The sequence below is a fragment of the Rhipicephalus microplus genome, unplaced genomic scaffold, assembly GCF_043290135.1.
Source record: "Rhipicephalus microplus isolate Deutch F79 unplaced genomic scaffold, USDA_Rmic scaffold_32, whole genome shotgun sequence".
Lineage (NCBI taxonomy): Eukaryota > Metazoa > Arthropoda > Arachnida > Ixodida > Ixodidae > Rhipicephalus > Rhipicephalus microplus.
This window is the reverse complement of record NW_027464605.1, coordinates 4,398,919-4,426,120: the sequence shown is the minus strand read 5'-3', so window position 1 is coordinate 4,426,120 and position 27,202 is coordinate 4,398,919. Positions and strand designations below refer to the sequence as shown.

The window sequence follows — 27,202 nt, the reverse complement described above, 5'->3', positions numbered from 1 at the left end:
TAAAATACCCGCGCAACGTTTACGTGAGAAAGTGCATTGTCTTCAAACAGCTGAGAACAGCCTGCTGTCACTGAAATGAGTGTAGCTCGCGACACAATTAAGCGAAATCGCTTACAGCACATGCACGTGCGAGAAACATACGTAGGTTTCGACAACCGAACACAGCCTCGTCGCGCTGGTATCCGTGAATTTCGGTGAGAAAAACACCCGCGGTTTGCGGGGAAGCACAAAAAAATGGCAGCATATCCACGGAGTGAATGATGGAGAGTGGGGCGAAGCATTCGTCCGTCCATGCGTCCGTCTGTGTGACCGTCCATGCGTCTGTTCGTGCGCCCGTCCCTGTGTTCGTTCATGCATCCGCCCCTGCGTCCGTTCATGCGTCCATCCATATACTGTCTGTGTGTCCGTTCGTCCATATATTCAACACTCCAAGTCCCACCATCTCGCATCTTTTTATCATATATTCCCCATATAGAAGCACCGCCATTCAGTGGACATTCCAAGCACTAAACGAGACGTGGCACACGCACACTTTCTTACGGCTTGCGCTTCGGGTCTACTTCCCACCTTTAACCACCTCGAGTTCATGGTATATACTAGTTCACTGTATTCATGGCACTGCGGCCCAACGCTCGCTAAACCTTTCTAAAACCAAGGAGGTTACGCCCAGCGAGTATAACGTAGCAACCTTTTCCTGTCAGATAGTGCTCAATGTACATGCCAGTGGCTGCTAATGTGAAATGAGAGACAGGAGGATTCAGCTTTTAATTTCTTACGGCTTGCGCTTCGTATCTGCTTCCCCCCTTTAACCACCTCGAATTCATTCATGGTATATACTAGTTCATTGTATTCATGGCCCTGCGGCTCAACGCTCACTAAACCTTTCTAAAACTAAGGAGGTTACACCCAGCGAGTATAATGTAGCAACCCTTTCTTGTCCGATAGTACTCAATGTACATGCCAATGGCTGCTAATGGGGATCGCAGCGTGCGCGTTGACTAAAAGTTGAATACTCCTGTTTCTCATTCCCCATTAGCAGCCATTGGCATGTACATTGAGCACTATTTTATATTGTTAAACAACGCACAGAAGAAATCTCTCACCAGCACCACCTTGGAGGTCAAATGTTATACCTGTTTCGGGTATGTGCCACTGGTGGTTACGCACTACGAGGGTATAACGTGGATCAGCCTATAGTCTTCGTACTTTACATTCGTTCTGGCTTCGCGTGGCTTGAAGCTGCTTTGTCACGAAACAGCAGTCGGCAAATGTTCGGCAGTTACGCTTCACCACCTTGATCTTTTTGGTTTACCACTTCAAACCGGGTCATGAAGTGAAAAAAGGTTTGTATTCTGATTTAAAAACAAAACAAAAACACAGCAATAAACGAAGCGACAAGTGCGTTCGCCACCCTCAAGCGCGAACAGTAGGCAAATCCATGTCATACCCATATTACCATGGTCACTGAACGATCACAGCACCAGTGTCCCCTCTAGCTAATCTTAGGAAACTCTATGACCATTCCTACAGCTTACCCCTTGAGCGTAGCTGCCTGCATACACATTTAACGGCGAAGTTGTTAAAAGTGCATGCTTTATTTAAAAAAAAACTATCACCATAACGAACCGGCGGGCGCTTCCTTGGAGTGAATTGCGGCTGTGTTCCCATTCTTAGACAGCACGTAGAGTCAACGCAGACTGCTTAGGAGACAGCACCGAGCCCATGCTGTCCCAGAATCAGAACACGTCTGGACGGCTTTTGCGCAACGATGCGCCACCTCGCGCCACGAAGAGAAAGCCAAAATAAACAAACGTAACATATGTATTTTCTTTCTTATTTAGTGCTGAATTCTAAAAAAAAGAATAAACGTTACTTACAGTGATTGTCCGGAGAAGCGTCTGCTTGTGTGCAGACGACCATTCCGGCGAGATCCGATTTATCTGAGTGATTCGCTGTGCTGCCATCTTGTTTAGACAGCAAAGTAGCCTGCATCATATTTGTCTACAATGTGGTCTTCTCAGAGCTGTCTATTTTGCCAGCTACGTGAAAATTGGAATGGACTTAAGATGGCCGCCGTTCATTTATTTGTCTATTTAGCCGTCTACGGTGAGTAATGGAACACACCCTGTGAATCGTCGCAGGTGGTTATGCGCCACAGGAATTGGGCAGACCCCACTATTCTGTACAACTGGCGTAGTTGTCAAACGAAGACTAAGACGTGGAGAGGGTAGAGCGAGGAAAAAAGGCAATAAAAAGAGATAAATAAAAATAATGAACAGGAAAATAAAATAGAGAACTAAAGGGAGTAAAGCCATAACAAGATGGAAGGACTAAGGAACACATAGAAACGAGAGAAAGTTATACAAAGAAACATACGCTGAAACTAAACAATATACAGAGAGCAACATAGAGCAAGAAAGAAGAGGAGAGATAAAACGTAACAATGAAAGTAAGAAACAGAAGCAATGAAAATAGAAGAAAGGGAAGAACGAGAAATGAAGATACGAAAAGCCAGCGAGTAAATAAATAGTTGCCCGCCGCGGTGGTCTTGTGGCTAAGGTACCACTCGGCTGCTGACCCGCAGTTCGTGGGATTGGATTCATGCTGCGGCGGCTGCATCACCGATGGAGACGGAAATGGTGTATGCCCGTGTGCTCAGATTTGGGTGCACGTTAAAGAACTCCCGGTGGTCAAAATTTCCAGAGCCCTTCACTACGGTGTCTCTCATATTCATATGGTGGTTTTGGGACGTTAAACCCCACAAATCAATCAATCAAGAAATAGTTAAGTTTAAAACGAAAGAACTAGAACAAGACAAAAATAGAAGTAGAAGAAACAAAGTGAAAGGGACGGAAGACAGAAAAAATTACAGCATATGCACGGAGTGCATGATGATGAGTGAAGTGAAGCATCCGTCAATCCGTCTGCGCTGCATGCCGTCCATCCGTTCGTTCTTGCTTCCATCCATCCACGCGTCGATCTGTGCGGCTATCCATCCGTCCGTTCAAGCGTCTGTCCATGCGTCCGTCCATCCACGCGTTCGTCCATCCGTTCGTGCGTCCTTCCGTGCATCTGTCTGCCTCTCCGTTCGTGCGTCTGTCCATCCATCCGTCCAACTAGTGAACACTTCGTGTACCATCATCTCGCATCTTTTCATTATATATTCCTCATATAGAAGTTCCACCATCCAGCAGACATTCCAAGGACTAAACGAGAGGTGGCACGGCTGGACTAGCGGCACGTACGCACTTTCTTACGGCCTGCGCTACATGTCTGGTTCCAACCTTTCGCTGCCTCTATTTCATGGAACAGTGGCCCAACACTCAATAAACTTTGCTAAAACCAAGGACATTACGCCCAGCGAGTTCAATGTGGCAACCAGATAGGGCTCAAAGTGCGTTCTTCTGGTACTAGTTTTTTTTTTAAATAAGCATCAAATTCAGGGCAAGTTTTTTTTTCTGCAGATTAAGTCACCGATACTTGTACCTGTAGGTTATTTAACCAGAAACAACTATCTTTTTATTTATAATAAATATATGTGGGTTTCGTTCTCAATTCATATGAGTGCTCTCGCCGCTCCTCTAGTCCGGCTGTGGAGGTGGCTACGTACTACTACTACGCACTACTACTACTACTACTACTACTACTACTACTACTACTACTACCACTACTACTACTACTACCACTACTACTACTACTACTACTACTACTACTACTACTACTACTACTACTACTACTACTACTACTACACACATCGCGGACGCATGATCCACGGCTTAAAGAGCTTCACCCCTGAAAAATAAAACAAGCAAAGCCTCCCAGCTGCGCTCTTTCATCAGGCTAGGTGTGAGTTAGTGACACCTAGCCTAATGAAAAAAGCGGTGATGAAGAAACTTCTTAGATATATCCAAGAGGTTTCTTTCAACGCCGTTTCATGACCTCTTAGACAATAGGAACGGTGATTAGCTAACCCCTTCACATGTATTCATTCACGTCACGTCGTTTTCTCGGCGTCTTCATAGCCTCTGCCCACGTGCGCAGGGTGAATGAAGCCATTGCCTCCTTCCTAAAGCGAACAGATGGCATCTTTGAATGGCTGAACCCATCACAGCTGGTGCCCTCCGCTTTAAATCTATCAGGTCATCACCGGGCTCTGTGTCACTCGTTAGTTACAAACTGGCGCTAGTATGTATCCTGCTCATGCTTCTACATCAATGTATTCGTGCCTATATCAAGCTCCTTCCAAGAATCGTCATCAAATTCTCGGCGTGTTAGGCTTAGTACGCGTGCGTAAACAGAGAGCTATCCCGCGAATAACGGCAAAATGTATTTGACGCTTTGACCTTAGCGTGCCAGGACACAAAGCCATCTCAATGCACAATTTATTTGTGACTGCCAGCTCAGTGCGACCGTAGCATGCGCAAGTTCGGATCGAAGAGGGTGGTTCCGTCTGCATGCTCGCTGTCATGTTGACATGTAACCTCAGTTAGCGGTGGTTACTGATGCAGAATATCAAGGCACATGGCATCAGTGCGAAGAATAATTAACATGTCTCGCATCGATGTGACTTCAGACATGCCAAACAAGCGTAGATGCCTCAACCCTGCCTATTTGAAGGTAACTATATCTGGAACAAAGTTTTACTGCGCAAACGTGTGCCTTGCTTTCACCCCTAGCCTTGGAAGTATAAGTATTGAACGATGGTTGTGAAAGAAAGTATATTGCGAAGCTGGCATGATTTTTTTTTGTTAGAAACTGGTTACATTATGCTTGTGATTGGTCATGTTTGTACTCAGAGATGTAATTCGTAGCACCGTCTGTCCTTCTGCCCGTGATTTCGGTGGAATTTCACTCTTTTCCTTAACGTAGCTCTCACCCTTACTTTAAGGAAATCTTTCTTTACCTCAGTTCTATTTCTCTTCACTAAACCGGGGCCACATTTGTCGATGTAGGCACCCGCATACGTTTGCTTGCTGAATTTTTGACCACTGTATCAATAATTTTTCTAAATAGTTTTCGTGCGTGGATATCTGCGCCATGGGATTATTGGATGCCCTCTCGCACAATTACGTTTGTTTAATCCCTCACAATGTCACTTCATTTCTTGCTTTCGCTTATTTTCTTTCTTCCTGTGTACCTAGTATGCTTCAAAAACTTCATTATAGGTATATTACAGGAGGAAGTTTCTACCCACATAAATTGGCATGCACCACTGTGAATCAATCTGCGTGAAATCTCCGAATATGTGTGAATATTTGTAGCACTTCTGTGTAAACACATCTCTTGTATGTATTCGCCCTATGCAACATATATCTTGAATATGAACTAACACGAACATCTCTTGAATATGAACGAACACGAAAGCAGAGGAAATGCAGCAAACATAGTGAAGTTGAGCACCAGCAGTGCCCACACCCCCGTAAATTTCATGGCATCAATTTGCGGTTTTCTAGATACCTTGGTTCGCTATGGGGAAGGGAAGGTTGCTGTGGCCATTATGTTGTGAACAGCAGTTGGCAGGGGCGGATTTCTGGAGCTCTTTTTATACGTTATTGATGCATAAATAAAATTCATGGTCTTTTTAAGGTGCTCTTTTCTGCATGGTTTTTTTTTCTGCATTGTCATAGCGCATGCGGTTTGTCTGACCATGCACTGTTGTAACTGAATAATCTGAAACAAAACTAATTTCTTTAGACGTATGATGCCACCTTTATATTAGACATCTCTTGATTTTAGTTTTGTCCATTACATATAACAACTTTTTAACCAAGCTCATGCGAGATGTGCTAACCCCTGCACCTAAACTGAGACTCTCTCCGATCTGAGCCCTAAATTTCACGCTCCATTTCGCACTTATTAAACGCGCTCCTTGTTAACCTAGTTCCATCGTAGCTTTGACAGGCTACACAATCAAAGGATGCACGTGTCGTCGTTAAAGAGATAAGTGACGCGTGAGAATGATGTGGCGTGTAGGTCTCCTCATCGTGTCTTTACATATGATGAATTGTCCGCAGTGCAGGCCACCTAATGGTTCTGAGATTTTCAAGCGCCTTTAGGATGGCGCAACTGGATGAGTGGTCAAACATTTGCACCCTTGTGTTTATGACAGTTTTCGGAGTAGCACAAGGAGAGAGCAACAATTAGTGAGTTCTCTGATGTTCAATCATTTCCTCTTTTTCACACGTGTACTTCAATACGTGTCTAACTCCCGCCAAGGTTGCATCTTGTGATATGATTCGTTTGCGTACATCATGTAAGCAGTGATGGTTAGAATTAAGATGCTACTTGGGAGAACTGACGTAAGTAGAAAAATGTCCTCTCGCAATCAAGCACGGAGTATTAGCTCTTTAGAAAGATTTCACGTACTCTGCAACGAACGGAAATCATAATCGATGGCAAACATTGGACAACAAAAGGTGGCATCAGAAGCAGAGTCCCATGACACCTATATTGCGTCCACGAAGGTTTCCACCAGATTGTCATAAACAACAACATCGTAGATCACGATCAGTCGTTGAAGTATCGCTGTGGAATTTATATATGGTGAAATTTATGTTTGCTAATTTGCGCATCGGTACTGTAGAATCCCACGAAGTGGCGGAAGGGTTTAGAAAGATAAACTAACAACCACCCGTTCGGAGCAAAAACCCACAATTATGAATATAGAGAGGATAAGTTGAGAAAAAATATGGATAGATTTCCTCAAGGACTTGTGAATTTTCTTGTGGTTTTGTACCAGAGTGGCCGGTTCTGCTTTATAATAGGCGGATTTGAGCTTCCTTTTTCCCCGAGTCGCTTGCTGAATTTCCAGTCTTTTGTAGCAATTCTTGGCATTAGCTGCATTTTTAAGCCAATATTGTTATTTCAGATTCATTATTACTATCGCCAGTGCATCGTTTCTCGGTGACCTTGAGTAGTTGAGTGCTGAAGTCAAAAGTAATACGGTCGCTCAAAGATCGAGCAGCCGTGAACATACATTAGGGGAATCGACAAGTAACGTTAATCATGCACTGCCAAGCATGCATTAAACCGATTGCAGCACACTACTCTATAATAAATGTTATACATGGCAAATGGCTGGTTTGATTTATAGCTGCGCATATTTTTGTTGTGAAAATAATTAATATGGTACTATGAACTCACATTCCTAAATGAGTGACATTTTTTTAATTTTTTAACGAACTATTCTATTGATGAACAAATTAGTAAAATGTCTGGTAATTTGGTCTTTTTCGCGAAAGTTTCACCGCTTTTTGGGGGGAGGGAAATGGGGGGGGGGGCTCTTTTGAAATACTTATTTGCTTGTGAGCTTGGTAGCATCGGGAAACATTACTTCACATTACACGAACGAATGGTCGTCAATATTCATTTCATGTTTGCTAAATTTGTTCAAGATTTCGCACACGCGGATTAATTCGCCACGTTAGCAATGTTGCATTACACCACATTACTTTTTTCCTTGGCTAAGCATACTAGGATTTTTAATATTTGACCAACGTAAGCGCGCTCATTTGTGCTCGGTGATACTTAAATAACTGCAATTTCAGCCAGTCGGTTAAGGGCAAACACTTGAAAGCTAAGTATATGAATTAATGAAGCAACGAAGTGTAGCCGGAGAATGTTCCATACCGGTTCTTATATTTTCTTCAAGCAGAGGGCGCTGTAAATATTAATAAATAGTTGCATACTGCCCTTCTCTTAATTAAGCCACTTCAGCCGGAATACCTGAAGAACGGGATGGATTGCGACAACGTGGCACCAACTGTCATGGCTAGAGTACAGAGTCACCGGCGAATAGTATTAAATAGGCCTCTCTGTTGAACGGGAAGGCTCAATGCATATCTCGAATTTGCGAGATTGGATTAAGCTTGTAACGAATGGCCATTAGCAGCACGTGCTTACGCTGTAGAACTGAGGCCACTCGATGCCCAAGAAACGTTCTTGAAAACCTAAATTATCACTTTAGTGTCAAGTACGAGTAGTGAGACTGCATCAAGAGCCATAGGCATGTCAGGGTCCTTCATTAGCGGGGAAGTGAGAAGTCAGTGCCGCACCTCTACTACCCCCATCGGTCGTTCAAAAGAAATTCGCAGTGGATAAAGATAAAGATGAATCGATGACGTAATTCCCACTACGTCCTGCTATGGTTACCTAACTTTTAAGCGGTAAAAAGGCCTTATAAACACTTATCGGCTGTTATTGTTGTAAAACACTACGGTGTCATATCCCTTCACATTAAATAACTATGGGAAGATACGACTCAGTAAAGGCATAAAGCAGACTTCGGGCGCCCCCTTCAGTTGATTAGGAGGCGAGGGGACGAGGAGGGTGGCTACAGTCCCTTCTGCCCTCTTCATGCTCACGCTTATGTCTAGAGCCATACCAATAATTCATTTCGGGATAATATTATTTATTGCTCATCTGAAAAGGCCGTCTACAGAAGTGCTGATACAACGAATAGTTGCAATCAATACACCAAACAGCACGCGAAACATTAAAAACAATGAAACTATGGATGCACCGTTTCTTTCACATATGTTCTCAGAAGTAATGAAATAGAAGCAATTTATAAATTATATGTGGGTTTTAACATCCCAAAACCACGATATGGATATGAGAGACGCCGTAGTGGAGGACTCCGGAAATTTTGACCACCTGGGGTTCTTTAATGTGCACCCAAATCTGAGCACACGGGCCTATAGCATTTCCGACTTTATAGGAAATGTAGCCGCCGCAGCCGGGATTCGATCCAGTGACCTGCGGGTCAGCAGACGAGTACCTTAACCGAAACGGAAGCAAGACTCTAGTCGTCATCGCTACATGGCGTTGTACAGCGATGAAACACTGCCAGAAGAGCTTATACTATCAGCCCTTTCAGTTGTTTTACTGCTGACAGTGTCGCGCCTGTTTGTTTTTTATTCATCTAATATCTCGATTTCTTCCTCGTTTTCAAATTCTAAATGTAGGTACAAAACTTCGAAGCGGCGCAGTTCGAGAACCTTTACGTTGAATATGTGCTCGGACAATCTGACTCAGTATTGCTGCTCGGGCAATCTGACCCGCAGACCGCCAGCATTATCGGAAACTTCCCAGCAATTGAGATACAGTAAATACTGTCATATATCGTGCAGCGTTTCGAATCTTGAAAGAACACGAAAGTTGGCCGCTGTTATGACAGGTAAACATCAATATCTAGAAATTCGGTACGTTTGAATCAAACGAGATTCCTAAGTTCATTTGCTTTCTAACAACGTGTATAGCCATAGCCTGAGGTCCATGTCATTCCTCACCTAGAAATAAGTAATACAGAGTTCCCTACGATGACTAGCGGTAAAATCCCGAATATAGGCGTGTTACTTGGCTGTCGGTACACAATTTTGCATCGCGCCAATATAATGAGGCCTTGAACGCATAATCAAACGCGAAAGTTGGCGGTTGGCAGCGCCAGCGCGGGTTATGCGAAAAAAACAAACAAAAACACCATCACGCGATAACGTTACCTTGGGATGTCATTATGACGTCCCATACACCCAAATTTGGGACGACGTGAAATGACAGAGTTCCGTGTACGGTGCCTTGTCGTGGAACGTTAACAAATACTAGATCTTTGAAATTTCCGCAGCCATACACTTCAGCGTTCCTCATGACCAAATTGTGGTTTTGCCATGTGAAAACCTTGTAGTGGAGCCACTACACCCCGTATATTATTAAACTTTGTGGCGTCGTCATGACGACACATGATGACGTCTTCTCGTGACGTCATCGCTTGGTCAGAAGGGACCGATCACAGAGTCAATGCAAAATTAACCACGCGAGCAGCGGAAAGCCTTCGAAAAATTACATTGACAGGGAAGAAACAAAAGATGGATTTCGTCTTCTAGTCATCGTATGCGAACTCATGAAACAACGTAGGATCCTTTGTTCTCACAAAAAGCTCCTTACATCGACCACTACATGACAGTTGTAGACAATCAGGATGTACTTTCACGCACATCTATTGCTGCCACGCCGCTATCTGGCACAAGCACTTCGTCATTTGATTACGGCATGCATACCTGCCTTTTGTTCCTAAATACTTGTCTCACTCAAGCAACGCTATGCGTATTAACGTGACGGTGAAGGCTTAAAGAGACACTAAGGCAACTATTAAGTCGACGGTAATTGTTGAAATAGCGGTCCAGAAACCTTGTAGTGTTACTTGTATGCGAAGAAAGGATTTATTTTGAAATAAAATCACGTTTTAGTGGCCAGCCTCAAATTAGCGCACTTAAAATTACCCGCCTCGAGAAGCGGACCGACTCACGTCCTTCTTGCTGTGCACAACGCTGCCCGGCTTTACTGCACGGTCACCCACACTAGTAGATAGAACAAAAGCAGCGAGAGCCGCAGCAGCAACAACTGCCATTGATCAATTTCCTGCCATTGGCTCCGAGATTGCAGACGTGTTTTGGTTCAACTGTGCCCCGCTAGATGGCACGAGCGGTTCAGTTTAACCACGCGAAAACGGAATTTTCGAACCCTTTGCGCCATTCACCATAATAACGTCCGGCGTTTTTTTTTCTCAAATCAAGCATGAGCGAACAGGCAGCATTTTATTGCGTCTCTTTATTCACGGAAGGTTCTTTATTTAGTGCAGCTAGATTCATTACTAGTTATTACTTCTGGGCGGTTCGTATGATGTCATCGGCATCATTTTGAAAATTTTCACCGCGGTACACGTATTTTTGGGCATTGACCTCAATTTCTCGGTAAATTGGGCACTACTGTTGATAATAGTGTCGTTTTATATGTTGTCATAGATTGAGCTTTAACTCTGAAGTTAATTGTTATTTGACTTTAGTGTCCCTTTAATTGCGTTAAAACATTCCCTAACGTATCTTTCTCCTTCTCCCTGATTTTCAGCAATGCGCTGGTCTCAAAAAACTTCTGGACCAGTGAAAGGGGAAACACAAAACAGGCCAATCCGCCTGGTGACAAGTTGTACAGGCTTCCTTATCTGGACAAAATCTTTGGAGATTACGACTCGACTGCCTGGCCGATGAACAACAAAGGCACGTGACTATAAAATACCGTAAGGATAATTTAGGCTGCACAGAAATTACGCACCGAGAAAAAAAATACCCTAGCTTGTGGCGAAGCATACTCAGTGCAGTAGCAGTAAAATTTTTGTGCCATCGTTATCGATTCCTACACTTCGCACTCAGCATAATATTTATTAAAATAAAGACCACCTTTTCTCTATCACGAAATGTAGACGCACGCTTGCAAAGTGTAAGTGCCAGAAAACACTTCTCCATAAACTTTAATCACGGACAATGACTTATTCGTATATGTCACGTGAACTTAGCGATAACATTATGAAACATTTGGCATTCTCCGCAGATACGTCAAATATTGTCTGCCTCATAAGACTGAGATCAATTACTGCTGTGGTTGAAGTCCTACGGGGAAGTTAAATTTCTGGGAATTTGAAGCAGGAAAATATTTCGTGTGGGGTATGCCGCTTCGACAAGTGCATTTCAACAAATGAGCTATATGCTCTTTCGTGTTCGAATATTCCCAAACAAACTAAACCTTTATCATAAAGGCGTCTCAAGCACAATAAAGATGAAAAATAGAGAAAAAAATTAACACTGGTGATATGGCGTAACTCTAGAATGGCTGCTTTTTTGTTTTCGTTTTCTTTAGTTGGACCGTACAAACACCAAATATATTGGTAGCCACAAACGTCTATTGACCCTTGACACCCACAATGGTGTAAAATGTGGTATCGAGCTGCTTAAGACATTTTTTGAGTCAGGCAAGCTCGATGGCATGATTTAGAAAGTAGAGTCTGAAGATACAGCACCGATGCCTAATCTCAGTATTGCGCGACAACACAAAGAGTTCGAATGTGAGGCGATTCTACCCATGTACAAAACATGCGCATCCGTCATTTTCGCCCTCATTTAATAGCTATATTTTAAAGGAGGAACAAACACTTGTTAAATATCGTGGATGGTCATAAGTGCGGCATGATTACGACAAATTATATACGGGGCACCCCATGCTAACATTAGTAAGAGTTTAAAAATATGCCGAAGCACTATATTATGATGTGGCCAAATGTATAGGTTGCTTGCTATTACAAGGAGTAGGTTATAGTAATTTTTGTGTTTTTCTTATATGATTAATTGACAAGCTTCTGAAGTAATATTGCCGCAATGATTCTGGGCAAAATGTTCCAATGACAAAGTTGTCGACCAGTTTATAAAACATCTGCTCAAACAGTCTTTAACTTAGTATCTGTTGAGAATTAGTGTTTCTCTGCTTACTACACATGCCCGCAGAATACAGAAGAATACCGTGTGACATGCCCACTTTTGCACATGCTACCACTCGCAAAACGTGCATCACGGGCCGGTCGGCTCTTACAAAGTGTTTACGTTCGCCTACCACTTGATGGCCATTGAAGGAAAACAGACGAAGATTAAAGGTAAAAAGAGCCGACCAACCCATTAACGGGAAACCCTTCCTTTACGCACGCCACATGCCGACAGACCCATTACGGGGAAACCCTTTCTTTACGCACGCCGTCACGGACCCTCCCGGCACAGCGGCGACAATCTTGGGTGGCCCGACACACGTTGAGAACTGAACAGCACGTGATAAGAACCGTATGTGGACGTACACGGACAGTTCTTTTCGTTCTCAGTGTTGACAGTGGTTCTCCTCTTTTTTACTTTCTTTCTTTTCTTTCTTTTTCTTTTTCGTCTTTTTTCTCCCCCCTTTTTGTTTTTTGTTTCGAAAGACGAAAAAGAAAAAGAAAGAAAAGAAACAAAGTAAAAAAGAGGAAGAACCACTGTCAACACTGAGAACGAAACCAACTGTCCGTGTACGTCCACATACGGTTCTTATCACGTGCTGTTCACTTCTCGACGTGTGTCGAGCCACCCAAGATTGTCGCCACGGTGCCGGGATGGTCCGTGACAGCGTGCGTAAAGAAAGGGTTTCTCCGTAATGGGTCGGTCGGCATGCGGCGTGCGTAAAGGAAGGGTTTCCCGTTAATGGGTCAGTCGGCTCTTTTTACCCTTAATCTTCGTCCGTTTCCCTTCAATGGTCATCAAGTGGTAGGTGAACGTACACACTTTGTATGTGCATGTGGAAAAAAGAAAAAAAGGAAGAAAAGAAAAAAGGAAGAAAGAAAACGAAAAAAAAACAAGAAAGAACAGTGTACACGTACGAGTCAGTCAGAAAAAAGCATGGTCTCCAGCTATCAATCTTTGTCACCAATTTCCTCCTGGCTTACTTCTCGGAGGCAGTTGAGTTTTCCGGGGTCCTCGTTGATGCCGGCTACTAATGTTCGAAATTTAAAAATAAAATATGCCTCACGCTGTTCACGCTCGCGTCTGTTTGAGAAACCAGACTGCAAAAGAGTTACGCTGATATTTTCAAAACTGTGGTTTGGCAGGCGCAGACTTCTAGATAAAGGTAGCTTCGGCAGTGAAGTGGCCTGGTACCGGTGATTATTGAACAGCAGCCGAAATGGCGTGTTTGATTGGCCGATATATTCTTGTCCGCAGATGTTGCAATGTAGCTTGTATATAACGTTACTGGAGTCACAATTAAGGCTTTCAGTTATGCAGAATTTGAAATCCGAAAAGTTCGGTTTGGATTCACGTGTTGTGACCATCTGTGGGCATACCTTGCATCGAGCTTTTCCGCAGGGATGGCACCCTGATTGAAATTTGGGGGTGGTTGTTTTTTGCTCTGACAAGAATGTCCTTTAGATTTTTATCCCGGCGGTACACCACGTGAGGTGGCTTCGCGAAGATAGAAGTTAGTCGTTTGCTTTGCCTGATTATGTGTAAATGGCAGGAAGTATTTTGTTGATTCGTGGCGCTGATGAGGAGTAAGTTAGTACAAGGTTTGTTTGGGAAGTCGTTTTAGATACTCTGTTTGGTTCGTTAATTATATCATTCCTGTTCACGTTGTGAGCACGTAGTATGGCATCGTCAATAATGTCTTCCGGATAATTTTGTTTCACTAAGGAATGCTTTAGGTGTTCCGCGTGTCTGTCATATTCCCGCATATCGGTGCATATTCTTCGGTACCGGTAGGCCTGAGAATATGGAATACCCGTTTTGCAATGCTTTGGGTGGCTGCTGTTGAAATGTAGGTACATTTGACGGTCTGTAGGCTTTTTGTAAAAGATTGTTGACAAGCGGTCATTTTAGATCGTGACAGTGACGTCCAAAAAGTTAATGCTAGTTTTGGAAATTTTGTGCGTGAACTTTATTGACGGGTGGCACTTGTTAAAATCCTCTATGAAGCGGAAAAGACTTCCCTCATCATGGTTCCATATCATAAAAATATCGTCTAAATATCTTCTGTAGTAGAAAGATTTCAAGGTGCGTCCCTCAATGAATGGGATTTCAAGTGAAGCCATAAAGGTGCTCGCGAAGTTTGGGGCCATTTTCGTGCCCATTGCAGTGCCACTGACCTGAAGGAAACGCTTGCCATTGAACTCAAAATGGTTATAATTTAGTAAAGTTCAAGAATTGTAAACAGTACCCCGCCACTCACACTAGTTGATGAGTCAGATTTTACATATTCAGAAACCATAACCGCTATTCCGTCATGGTGGGGTATCTTGGTGTACAGTGAGCAGACGTCCATGGTCACCAGAAAACTGCCGCCTGGGATGTCGAGACTTGAAGTTTCGCAGATGAAGTGGTTTGTGTCCATTAGGTAATAGGGAAAATTTGGGGGATGTTTTTTATTAATGAATTTATGAATTCTGATATATTTTCTGTTGATGTGCTGTTACTGGATACTATCGGACGTCCCGGATTACCTGCCTTGTTTATTTTGGGGAGCAAATAGAATCTACAGGGAACAGAATGGGCCGGTAACATTGCTTTTAACATTTTGCCGGTAATTTTCTCGTCCCAGCGGAGATTGTTTAGGGTTACTTCTATCTCCCTTTCACAATTCGGGAGTCGGGTCAGTTGGAAGTTCTTTGTAGAATTTTGTGTCTGATAGCTGTCGTTCCGACAGCTATCACTAAAGCTATCAGACCAGCGTCCCCTGTATGTAGCCACCTCTCGTTTAGTTCTTGCTGTGTTCGCTAGATGGCAGTACCATCCCCTGCATGATAGAGTTACTGTATATGTTACTTAAAGGTAGCATATACAATAACTCTACTGTATATAGCTACCTCTCGTTTAGCTCTTGCAGTGTTCACTAGATGGCGTTACTTGTAGCTGATGATGAAAAAATGCAAGGTGTTATAAACCAGACGGTGGTACTTGAAGTTGACGATGAAAGATGTGAGATGTTATAAAATAGGAATGATGTCACATATGGCACGTGTCATTGTTGAAATGAAGGCAACCGTTCAATTTAGTGCAGCGGCGTACGCTAGGGGGAGCGTTGTAATAAAATCGAGTGGGCAAAATGTACGGAGGATTCTGGGTTTACCAGGTTTACCTTCGGAGCTTCGCCCACTCATCATCATTCACTTCGTGGATATGGCGGCACTTTTTTTCTACCCCCCCCCCTTGAAGACGATTCAATCAGAACACAAAAGTTACATCACTATATAAAATAGTAAACAACGTACATTCGGCCGAGTCGTCGTAGATTACATCGCCGTAATTTTTCACTCGCAATAGTTAGCGAGGGCACCCTATATTGTCGAGTACTACCAGTCCCACAACCAAAAATAGTTTCGTAATCAGTTTTCCTTTATACGGTCTTTGTGTCATTTATTTCTTGTAAATTATCGCGACGCCATCTCACAAGTTTGAAAAGTAAAGAGTTCGATAAGCACCTTTTCGGGCTAAACAATGCAACAGCCGCCGCTGCTGTTACAACCACATGTTTTTTGCACGCGGAAAACTTATATTTCTTTTAACTCAACAGGTACTCCGACGTCAGTGCGAGTAAGTGTGTACATCATGACGTTGGGCCCAATAAACACGAACAAACTGGTGAGTTTCTGTTACCTGTTTACATTTCTACTCTGTAAATCTAGCCAGATTGTTACCTTAGCTAAATGCTGCACGCCTCGGTGGATCAGTGCTAAGGTGCTCTGCTGGTGAACCTCAGGTCGCGAGTTCGATCCCGGCACGTCAGTCACACTTCAATGGAGGCGAAGTGGTAGAGACCTGTGCACTGCGTGGTGTCAGTTGACGTCAAAGGAATCCAGATGGCGAAATTTTCCGAGCCCTCCACTACAGCGTCTCTCATAATCATGTCCCAGTTTCGGGACGTAAAGACCAACATAATATCATTATTACTTAAGGTATACAGCTGATGGCTGATCGTCTCTTGCCTTTCGTGTGTTTTCTGCACTGTTGCCAACTTTTAACACGACTCATAGTTGAGGAACGCTACTACTGTGCCTCACTGGTTATGGTGCCGGGCTCTTGAACCCAATAACATGAGTTCTGTCACGGCCGCGGTGGTTGCATTTTGATGGAGGCGAAAGGATACAAGGGTCTTCAGAGAGGTTGTACTACAGTTCGAATTACTATAGCGTTTTGCTAGTCTTGTAGAAGTAGCATAGTTCTTCGTAACGAAAGTTTGTTTGGTAATTGTGCTTCGTCTAAAAAACCTGATCAACAGGTACGTGCGATGAAGGGTCTCGGTGCACGTTAAAGCCTTACACTGTAAGGCATGCCTCAAAACCTGAATCCCTGTGGGACGTTACGCCCCATAAACTAACCAACTGACCACAGTTAAGGGCATCTTTCAATTACATTATACTACGCAAAGCCACGGGATCCACGTGGGTTACCGAACACTTGTTTACTGGACAGAAAGATGAGGACGGCCTGTCTCTCCTTCCTGGAGGCATGTTGATACACCAGCAAACTTGGAGAATAGGGGGGTTCTTCAGGTTACGCGTTTCGCCGAATGGCGTTTTATAATGACACATTTTTACTTGAGGATCACACTTTGAGTTCGGTAGAGAAACCGTAGAAACAGTAGTAGAAAAAGTAACCGTTAATCGATAGTGAACAGAAACATAGTTGATATCTCTCTGTCCAGAAGCTTTTTTTTTAACTACAAATATAGTGAAAGTGTTTGCGCTTTAACAAAATAGAGAAGAAATTATACTCGCTGGCGAAGCTTGAACACTTTTATTACCCAGCTGGATGCTTTTTTGAGATCAGGCACAGATGCATAAGAAGTTAGCGTTGAGGCCGCCTGAAAATATACAACCAGCATCATATCTTCCCAGTAAAGTTAAACTGTTTCAATGTAGCAAATGATTGCGCATATAAAATTTTTCTCTTGGTCTTATTTATGATAGATAATACCTCTCAATGAAAACAACTAGCCTATTTTACAAACATTCGTTAGAAGTATCTTCTTTCCTTTCTCCTTTTTGACTAGCGATTAAGGTCACTTTATGTTGTTTCATTTCTTACCAGTGACGAACAAAGCTAATTTGTGATAACTGCCCTGTTAGCGTATTAAGTACTAGCATTCCTATACTGAAATATATGCAGAGTTCTCTAGTATTTTTTACGCTTGCTATGTATGAAATTGCATGATTACTTTTGCGTAGTATTGGTTATCTTGCCAGCTTTTAAAATTATTTCACCACATTTTGCTGTGTTGTTCTTTCATCGCTTTACTACAACTTGTTTTAGTGCGCGGCTTGAAACTTTATTTAGCTGTTATGAACACACTTCAGCGCACTGAGTAGTTGGAGCACAAAAAAAGTCGACCGCATCTTTCCACTGGGGGAACTAGAGCGTTGTAGAGTGGTGGCCCGTATGAATGTTCTATAATTTGGTGTGGTTTAAAATGCTTATTTGCTATTTCGTCCTTATTATTTCTATTTAGTAGATGAAGGGGAAGCGTTGCCTTCAAATAGTGGTGGAACTCTGATGTTGCGTTGTGCCCCACTGCTATATGAAGGTAATGTTGCTTCTATCGCATCTAACGAGTCAAGAAATGTGTCAAGTCAAGCGAAAGCCAAGAAAAGCCACCCTTGCCTTAATTCTCAACGCATGCTCCAGCGTTCGAGGGAGAGGAGTACGGGGGAGTGGTCTGCATCCTCACTGCGCATGCTCAGCTTGCTGAACACCAGGTGATGTTTTGTCCTTTGATGGCTCCTGGAGCAACAGTTTTGCGGGTGTCTTCCTGGGCCGGCACGAGACGTAAGCATGTGCGTCTCAGCACGAGAAGCAAGCATGCGTAGTGTAGGTGTGGACAGCGCCACCGACGCTGAAGCCTGACATCGTGTGACTAAAGGCCTGACCACATGCACTTGTTGGAGCGCGTCAGCGCGGGGCTTCTTGAGGCGGCGTCGTGACCACTCCATATGAAGAGAGGGAGCACGCAACTTCGCCTGGCCACGCGTCCTTTCTCTATGTATAGAGTGTGCACAGCGCAACGTCGAAAAGCCCCGCGTGACGCACTGCAACGAAATTGTGTGGTCAGACCTTACGAAATGCACCGCATTTAAAAAAAAACGAAGATTGGAGTCAAAGTTGAGCAAGTGTAGGAGTGTCTAACAGTGAAACCTAGGCCAACGAATCGAATGGCGTGGTTAAGCGCTTGACAAGGACGCAAAATATGTCCTGTGGATTAATAACGCGCGTCAAATCTAACTGCCACAACAATATCGCTTCAGACCTACGACCTGGACATTCACCTGCAACAGTCATGGCACGACCCGAGGCTCAACCTGCGGCGCTTTGGAGTAAACCGGACGGTGGGGCTGAACGGTGCAGAGATTGCGGACAAGATCTGGAAGCCCGACCTGTACTTCATGAACGCCAAGCGTGCACGCAAGCACGCCGTCACCATGCCGAATGAACTGGTGGACATCACACCAGATGGCGACGTCTACTACACAATGAGGTGAACGCGAGGACATATCGAATTGCAAAAAAAAAACTCACAGCATATCCGCAGAGTGAATGATGATGAGTGGAGCAAAGCATACGTCAGCCCGCCCATCCGTGCGTTTGTTCATTCTTGCTTCCGTCCATCCGTCCATCCATCCGATCGTCTGTCTGTATGTCCTTCTGTCCACATGTTCGTCTGTCTGTCCATCCATCTGCCCATCTAGTCAACACTCCAAATACCACCATCTCGCAACTTTTCATCCTATATTCATCTTATACAGGTACCACCATCCAACGGACATTCGAAGGACTAAAACGAGAAGTGGCTACTACATACCGGAGTTGCACAACCAACGCGTTCAGGAGCTTCGCCCCTAAAAGACTGTGAAATTTGTAATTTCACAGTCTGGCGCTTCTCGTAACTTTCATTTTGCCCCGACTCTGGCATACTCATCTGAGGACGTCACACCCGATCGAAAATGCACTAATTCTATATGTTTTGCTGGCATCATTAAAATTTCTAAAAAAAGGGTACTTCGTATGCACCATCATAAAATAAAGGGTGTCTGCGAGTGACTGTCAAAGTGACTGTACAGACAATGAAAGTGTCGCTGAAACGATAGGAAAGTAAATAAAGCATCTAAACAATTTATAAAGCTTGGAAATGATAATAAGCTAAACTAAGCTAAATGAGGTGCTCCAGTGGTAGTTCAATTCGCGAAATCAAAGACACAATTTTGCAATGCCTTGGCTCAAGGGGTCTTCCTGCCCGAGCAAAACATTTTTCGATGCGGCCTCATCAAGTGTTAGGCCCTAAGGACGGCTTGCAGCTCTCCCGTAGTGGAGTACCATGTACTCTAAATAGTTCACTACTTTTTCTAAACAGAATTTGTCTTCTAGAACATCAGTCTCTCACCACATGAGACAGCTTACTGCTGTCGCAGAGTAGAGTACAGTGTTCTAAATCATAAAACATTTGCTCTAAAAACAAAATCATTCCGTTTCCCTAGGATGGCGTTCTGTTCTCCTATAGTAGGGTATCAGGGGCTTTAATTCATTTAACACTTCTTCTAAACACACATTTCGAACACCTAGCCACATTGATGCCATCGATAACCTCGGACGGCTTTTGCCCTGCCATAGCACCAAGTGCTCTAAATCATTATACACTTTTTTAGAAATCCACACTCCGATACACAAAGATAAATTGGTGTTTTAGTGCACATTTGTAAGGTCTCTACACTGTTCTTACTTTTTTCTTGTTCCGTTCCGGTAGGTTCAAGTTACATGTACACTAATACTGCGCTTATTTGATTTCTATACCATCAGCACGTGTTGCTCCCCGCGAAACGCCCGGTCACTACAGCGAAGCCAAACTATTGCTTTTTTTTTAGTTGAGCTTTTGCGCTAAAGTAAGAAAAACTACACTATCTCCCGCTAAAGGAAACCATGAGCCGATGAGAAGCAGCACGGGAGGAGCACAGCCGTTTATGCAAGGAAAAACGCGCTAGCACGTGCGAGCGCGTTCTGGCTAAAATACAACGCGTTGTTTTATCGCGCGTCTGTAGAATCTCGTTCCCCGACGTCATCAAATAATTGTTGAGAGAGTTTAATGGGGAGTAACCACAGAGTCTCATCCAGCCTCACAGGTCACACAGGTCGAAACGCGCTACCGCGTTCTGACAGTGGTTTCACCAGCTGTTGCGCGTGCGCAGTTAAAAAAAAATTGTCCCCGTATCTGTATGTTACACCGCAAATGTCGTCGAAAGACGATAGTTTTGCGTCTGGAGAGAGCGAAAAAAACGTTTATTTGATGTTCTGCAAGAAAATATGTGAATGGTGTTCTGGAGGTGCTGCTTTAGATTTCCACGAGTATGCAGCGTATACGAACGAGCGCATCAAGTCACGTCACATGCGAGACATGAGCGCTATCTGGCAATTATCCTGGAAAACGGGGCGCGCGCCGCACGCGCCCTTCTCTGAGGTGATAAGGTGTGAAACTCAAGGTGACGGGTACATGCCAACACCATGTCGCCTTGGCAAAGCGTTGGAAACTCTTGCCGTTTCGTGAAAGTGTTGCATGGCCAGCGCAGCGTTATAAAGGCTATTGGATTGGATTGGATAAACTTTTATTTGGTCCTCCAAAACACAGATCACTGTGTTGCGGGCAGCTCCCACGTGGGGACTGAGATGCCAAGCTCCTCAGCCGCCTCGCGGGCTTGGTGGACAGCCCAGAGCTGATCTGCCAAGGACGAGCTGCGGATTGCCGCCTCCCATCTGGCAGAGGTGACGTGCGATAAATGAGCGAATTTGGTGCACTGCCAGAGCATGTGTTCTAATGAAGCTATTTCCCCACAATGTGGACAAAGATTACTTGGGTATAGGTCAGGGTACATGATGTGTAACATTTTCAAAGTAGGGTACATCCGCGTTTGCAAAAACCTTAATCTAAGTGCTTGGGGCTGGGTTAGATTTTTGTGAGGTGGAGGGAAAATCCTTCTAGACAGGTAGAAATGTTTAGTGAGCTCGTTATATGTTGTAAGAATTTCCCGGTTATCCCCTTCACCGGTAGAACGCATCCCCGGGGAGGCGCGGTTGGAGAGTTCTCACGCCGCCTCGTGTGCTGCTTCGTTGAGATTGGGAGGGGAATCGTTGATTTGTCCAAGGTGAGCTGGGAACCAACTCAGAAGTTGATGTGTTATGTTCTTGCCTTGCAGTATTCTCAGCGTTTGTTCAGAGACCGTCCCCTTGGCGAACGCCCGTAGTGCTGCCATGGAATCACTGTAGACGACTTCAATGTTATCCATCTTGAGTGCTAAGGCGATGGCCACTTGTTCCGCAATGATTGGGTCTTTCGTCTTGACCGTCGCTAAGTTGATGACATGGCCAGCCACATCGACTACCACTGCCACAAACGCTTTCCCATTGGCGTAGGAATCCACGTCAACAAATACGACCTCTCGTTCCTCGTTTGAGACTTGACGAAGTATAGTCCTGGCCCTCGCTACTCTTCTTCCAACGTTGTGTTCTGGATGCATGTTTCTCGGTATAGGAGATACCGTGATAGTCTCCCTGATGTTGTCAGGGATATCATTGTAATTGCGTCTGATTGCTGTTGGGTGTTGGCCCCGCTCCTGCAGGATCATTCTCCCCGACCTTGTAGTAGATAACCTTGCAAACTGTGCTCTCTCTTGGGCTTCTGCTATTTCTTCGAGCGTGTTGTGTATGCCAAGCTCAAGCAGACGCTCGGTGCTGGTATGTATGGGTAGGCCCAGGACCTTCTTGATAACTTTCCTGAGGAGCACATTCAGTGTCTCAGACTCTGCTCTTGACCAGTTGTGCATTGCTGCCTCGTATGTGAAGTGACTTAGAACAAACGCATGCATCAACCTGATGAGGTTGTCTTCCTTGATCCAATTTCTTTTGTTGGCCACTCTGCCTATGAGGTGCACCGCACTGTCTGTTTTCCGAGTTACCTTGGCTATAGATTTGCTGTTGGCGCCGGTAGACTCCATCAGCATTCCCAAGACTTTGATGGAGTTGACCCTCTGGATGGCATCCCCTTGATTTGTACGGAGGTACAAATCAAGGGGATGCCATCCAGAGGGTCAGCAATTTCCAAAGGCAGCAATTTCCAAAGCTTCATTTGGAAATTGCTTCGAGTATGAATGAGTGGTGGATGTTGTCAAACGCTTTTTCTAGATCTAGGCACAGAATGGCTCTCACGTCTCTGGTTTCATTGTCAATGACCTGGTGTTTGATAAGCTTCAATGTATCTTGTGTGGATAGCCCTGCCCTGATTCCAACCATATTGTGTGTATATATGTCGTTATCTTCCAAGTACTTGTTTATCCTGCGCAGTATGGCATGTTCTGCGACCTTGCCGATGCATGATGTCACGGATATTGGCCTCATGTTGTCCAAGTTAGGGGGCTTTCCTGGCTTAGGAATAAGGATCTTGCTAGCCAGCTTCCACTGCTCTGGCACCCTGCCTTCTTTCCATGCTGAATTGATCATATCCCTCAGGGTTTCAATTGAATCGTCATCAAGGATACGCAGGGCCTTGTTTGATATACCGTCCAGGCCAGGGGCCGACCTGCCGTTGAGATCATGCAAGGCTCTTCTGATCTCCTCGATGTTAAAGTCGCCCTCAAGACCTGGATTTGGCGTTCCCTGGTACTGTCTACTTGGTGGTGCCAATCCTCTTTTGATTGGGAGGTACTTATGCACGAGCTGCTGGACAACTTGCTGTTCTGTAGTGCGCCCTATCTCTTTATGCAAAATTCGAGCGATAACATGCTTTTGATTTGTTTTGGTGGTGTTTTCGTTGAGGAGATGCTTTAACATATTCCATGTCTTGCCATTGCGCATCTGAGCATCGACGGAGTTGCAGATTTCATCCCATTGCTGCCTCGATAGTGCGCGACAAGGTTCCTCGACTGATCTGTTTACCTCAGCTATCTTCTTCCTCAGTCTTCGGTTCAGGCGCTGACCTTTCCAACGGTTCAGTAGTGCTTGCTTTGCCTCAAGAAGATGAGCGAGCCGGCTATCCATTCTTTCAACCGGAAAATCTGTGGTAATGGTGGAGGAGACGGATTTGATGTCATCTTTAATCTGTTGACCCACTGCTCCAAGCCTTGTCTGTGGCCATCATGTTCCCTTTCCATCCTTATCTTCCTGAACTTATCCCAGTCTGTGAAGTGGAATTCTCTCTGCTTTTTACGCTCCACGGAAAAGGTAGCGGCAAGAATGCAGTGGTCACTCCCTAGGTCTACAGCAAGGTTCATCCACTGGGCCTTCTTGATGTTTCTTACAAATGTAAGGTCCGGGGTGGAATCCCTGCAGCAACATGTACCAAGCCTTGTTGGTAGGCTGGGTCTGTGATTAGGGTGAGATCAAGTTCACTGGCACTTTGCCAAAGTCGATTTCCTTTCCAAGCGTTGTACTTGTAACCCCATGTATGATGAGGGGCGTTGAAATCACCTGCTATGACGAGTGGACATTCCGCGGCGATATTAACAGCTTTTTTAGAACCGTCTTGAACCCTTGCTTTTGTTCCTTTGGACTGCTGTATATATTAAGAATGAAAATGCTCTGACGGTTGCTGGTACCCGGCACGATCTCTACCAAGACGTGTTCCAACCAGCCTGCTTCTATCTTGAGGTCGTGGGTTACGTGCGTTAGTTTGTTGCATACGAAGGTGCAGACTTCCCTCCCTTCAGTATCCCCTATTACAGGCCGGAATCCAGGCAACGTTGCTTGCGGTGAAAGGGTCTCTTGTAATAATATAATATGAGGCTTTTCTTGGCTGCTCCGGATATACCGCGGCAGGGTTGCCTTCTTTTTAAGGTAACCTCTACAGTTCCATTGCCAGATATGAAATCATGGTTATTACACGGACGGCCAGAGCCTGATGCTGCACCTGTCGACAGGTTTGGAACCACTAGTATTGGTGGCCGAAGGGGCGAGCTTGGTGCATGAGGAGGCCTTGCTGTGTTGTGAATATGCTTCGACCTTTGTAATGCGCAAAGTCATATGCTCTTCCAGTGCCGCCACGCTTGATCGTAGCCTACCAATCTGCTCGCTAAAATTGGCTACTACTTTGCTGAGCGTGTCAAACACCTCTTTCATATCTGACATGGTCGTTTGGTTGGCTTCCACGTGTTCTGCCATGACTGTCCTCTTTTTCGTGGTTCTCGAGTCCCCCACGTTTTCAGCCACAGGGACATCAACTGGCTGAGGCATTGGCTGTGAAGATTGCGCGCTGGTTAGCTTAGTGAGAAGAATTTTTATTTCCTTTAACTCAGCTGACAGCCTCTCATTCGAGTTTGTTAGTCTCGCGTTTTTTTGCTCTAGCTGTGCAATTCTATCATGCTCTGGCAGCTTACCTGTCATCACCTCTGCCCCGCCGTTGCGCACTCGCTCAGCCCAGCTGCCTTTCGAAGTAACTGCAGGTGTCCTCCCCGGGTGTGAAGCCGTGATCTCGAACTGAACGCCAGGCAGCTGGCCATTCGGGTGCCGCCCAGGCTGATCCCGACCCTGATGGTGACCTTGAGAACTCGAGCGCCCCCGTGATTGGGAGCGGGCCTTGGGTCTAGAACCTCTTCTTGAACGCGACCTCCCCCTGGAGTGGGGCGCTTTTCCTGTTCTTGTGTAGTCTGGATGCTCTGGGTCCCGTAGGCTGGAATAAGCTGCTTGTCGTTGATGTCTGGACTCGATGTGATCGATGCGTCCCGGGCTTCTGCGGCTGCTCGCGATCTTTCCCAGCGTCTGCGTCTGACGACGTATGGCACCAAGAACCTGTTCTTGCACTCCTTCTCTGCCGTGGGATGGTGACCGTCACACAGCCTACATCTTGGATTGCACTGGTGCAGGCTATCTGGGTTCTTGATCTCACAGCCTCTGCAGATTGTTTCAGCTGGGTTCGGACAGACGTCAGACTGATGTCCCAGCTTTCCACAGACGTAAAAAATTTCGATGTTCTTGCGGTAAAGGGAGCACTGCAAAAGTGAAGGTCAATATCTCACGAATCTGGGCACCTTGTGTCCTTCGAATGCTATGATGATTGTCCCGGTGTCCTTGATTCTCTTGGCCTGCAGCGCGAACGGGTTGTTCGCGTTCACAATCTTTCGGGTCAAAATGTCCTGAGTATCGCTTACGGGGATCCCGCGAATCACTCCTTTACAAGTATCGTGGGGTGCCGCGGCGTACGCGCTAACCTCGAAAACTTTGCCTCATATATCAATTTGCTTGACCTTGAGGTATCTTGAAGCTCTGTCTTGGTCCGGAGTGCTTGCCACCATAATGTCCTGCTGCAAGTTGGAACAGATGATGTCCTGCATGGCCTCTTCCTTTTTGACGCCGGCCGCCAGTACTATCGCGTCTGCCACGGCTCCAGTGCCAATTCTCAAGATATTTAATCCTCCACGTGGTCGTAGCACAATTTTGCTGAAGTCCTTAGGTAGTGGCAGCATGCGTCCAGCTCGCACGATTGTATGCTTGGTGTCATACCTACTACGACTGGCTCGAGCGTCTCCTGCAACGCCAGCCTTGGTCGAACCCTTGGCAGCAGGAACGCTAACCACGGCTCGCTTATTCCTTGAGCGTCTCGTTTCGGCTTCCTTCCAACCCATGTCTTCCGTGCAATCCTCTGCAGAGATGTCCTCTCCATCTACTTGGTATTCCATTCTCAGTTGCAGATCCTGGAACGCGCAGAGCGTTGAGTCGCGTTGGCGCCGGGCCGGCGCATCGGCGACAATCGCCTCCTTGGTTAGGCTTAAATCCTCCGGTGGCGTTGCCGTGTAAAAATGTCCCAAAAACGGTTTAAAAGTCCACTCACCAGCACAAAGGTGGTATCTGCTGATTTCTTGAGAACTTAGGCACACGATGGGACTAAAAACTCGGCGACAAATTCTTGAATGCCACAGGAAAGCATTCTTGAAAGCAGGAGCCGATCTTCGCGCCTTATAAAGGCTATGATCCCTAAGATTACTTATGTATGCATCTTCTAGTAAAAATTACACAGACATGATATTGACGTGTTATAGTGCCTCAGATGTGCGCAATAATTGATTTTTAATTGACAATCGAACAAAAATGAAAGCTGAACCTTGAGCAATATTGGTGGGCGCTGCGGATGGGGTCACTTAGGTGCCATTTAGGGTACCCTTAAGGGTGGACAAACAGACAAATGCACAGACAAACAGAGCGACAGACAGACAGACAGGCAGACAGACAGACACATATTTTTGCTTCGAAGGTCCCCAAGAAAGCCCATTGTCTTTAAAAAATTATGCCTGAAACGTAAGGCACGAACACGCTGCACTGCTTTCTTATTTTACTCTTCCCCTCCGGTACGAAGGCGAATGCCTCTAGCGGCCGCCCCCTGCGAACACAGCGATGCTCTCACAGTCGCCTCAGAGCAGCTGGGATGTCACATGACAGAGATACGGTAATATCCCGTGACTGAGCGGTGCGGAGGCGAGCGTTCGCACGCGGTGGCCGGTCGCAACATGCAGCAGGTGGCATGGCCTCCGAGATTGGGTGTTGGCAGGAAGCTACCAATTGAAAAGAGAGCAACTTTCCAAGCATATTTTTTTCTAGGAGGCGTTGGGTGGTCATACACACCAGATTGAACTCTGCCATAAGCTGCTTTGCAACCAATAGCTTTTTCCACTTTCAGATACAAAGCAAGCGCTTGAAGTTAACGACTAACTCCTATAATGTTGTGTGTAGCATGGAAGAAGGTATATTTGGAATTTTTGGTCCTCGAGAATGAGGGGGCTTTTGTTCCCCGCCAGTGCTACTAGGCTGCGCCGGCGCACAAAACCAGAAGCCACCCAATAGCTGTG

The 27,202-nt window shown here is 45.1% G+C and overlaps 1 protein-coding gene across 1 annotated transcript in view; it reads left to right on the top strand.

The window, feature by feature from the left end:
- The window catches only part of LOC119172832 (glycine receptor subunit alpha-2), a 68,128-nt gene that overhangs the window by 8,807 nt on the left and 32,119 nt on the right, over positions 1 to 27,202 (top strand). Inside the window, exons 2-4 of the mRNA XM_075884424.1 lie at positions 10,903 to 11,051; positions 15,907 to 15,974; positions 18,635 to 18,864. Coding sequence (XP_075740539.1) covers positions 10,903 to 11,051; positions 15,907 to 15,974; positions 18,635 to 18,864 — 447 coding nt within the window. The remainder of the gene's footprint in view (positions 1 to 10,902; positions 11,052 to 15,906; positions 15,975 to 18,634; positions 18,865 to 27,202) is intronic.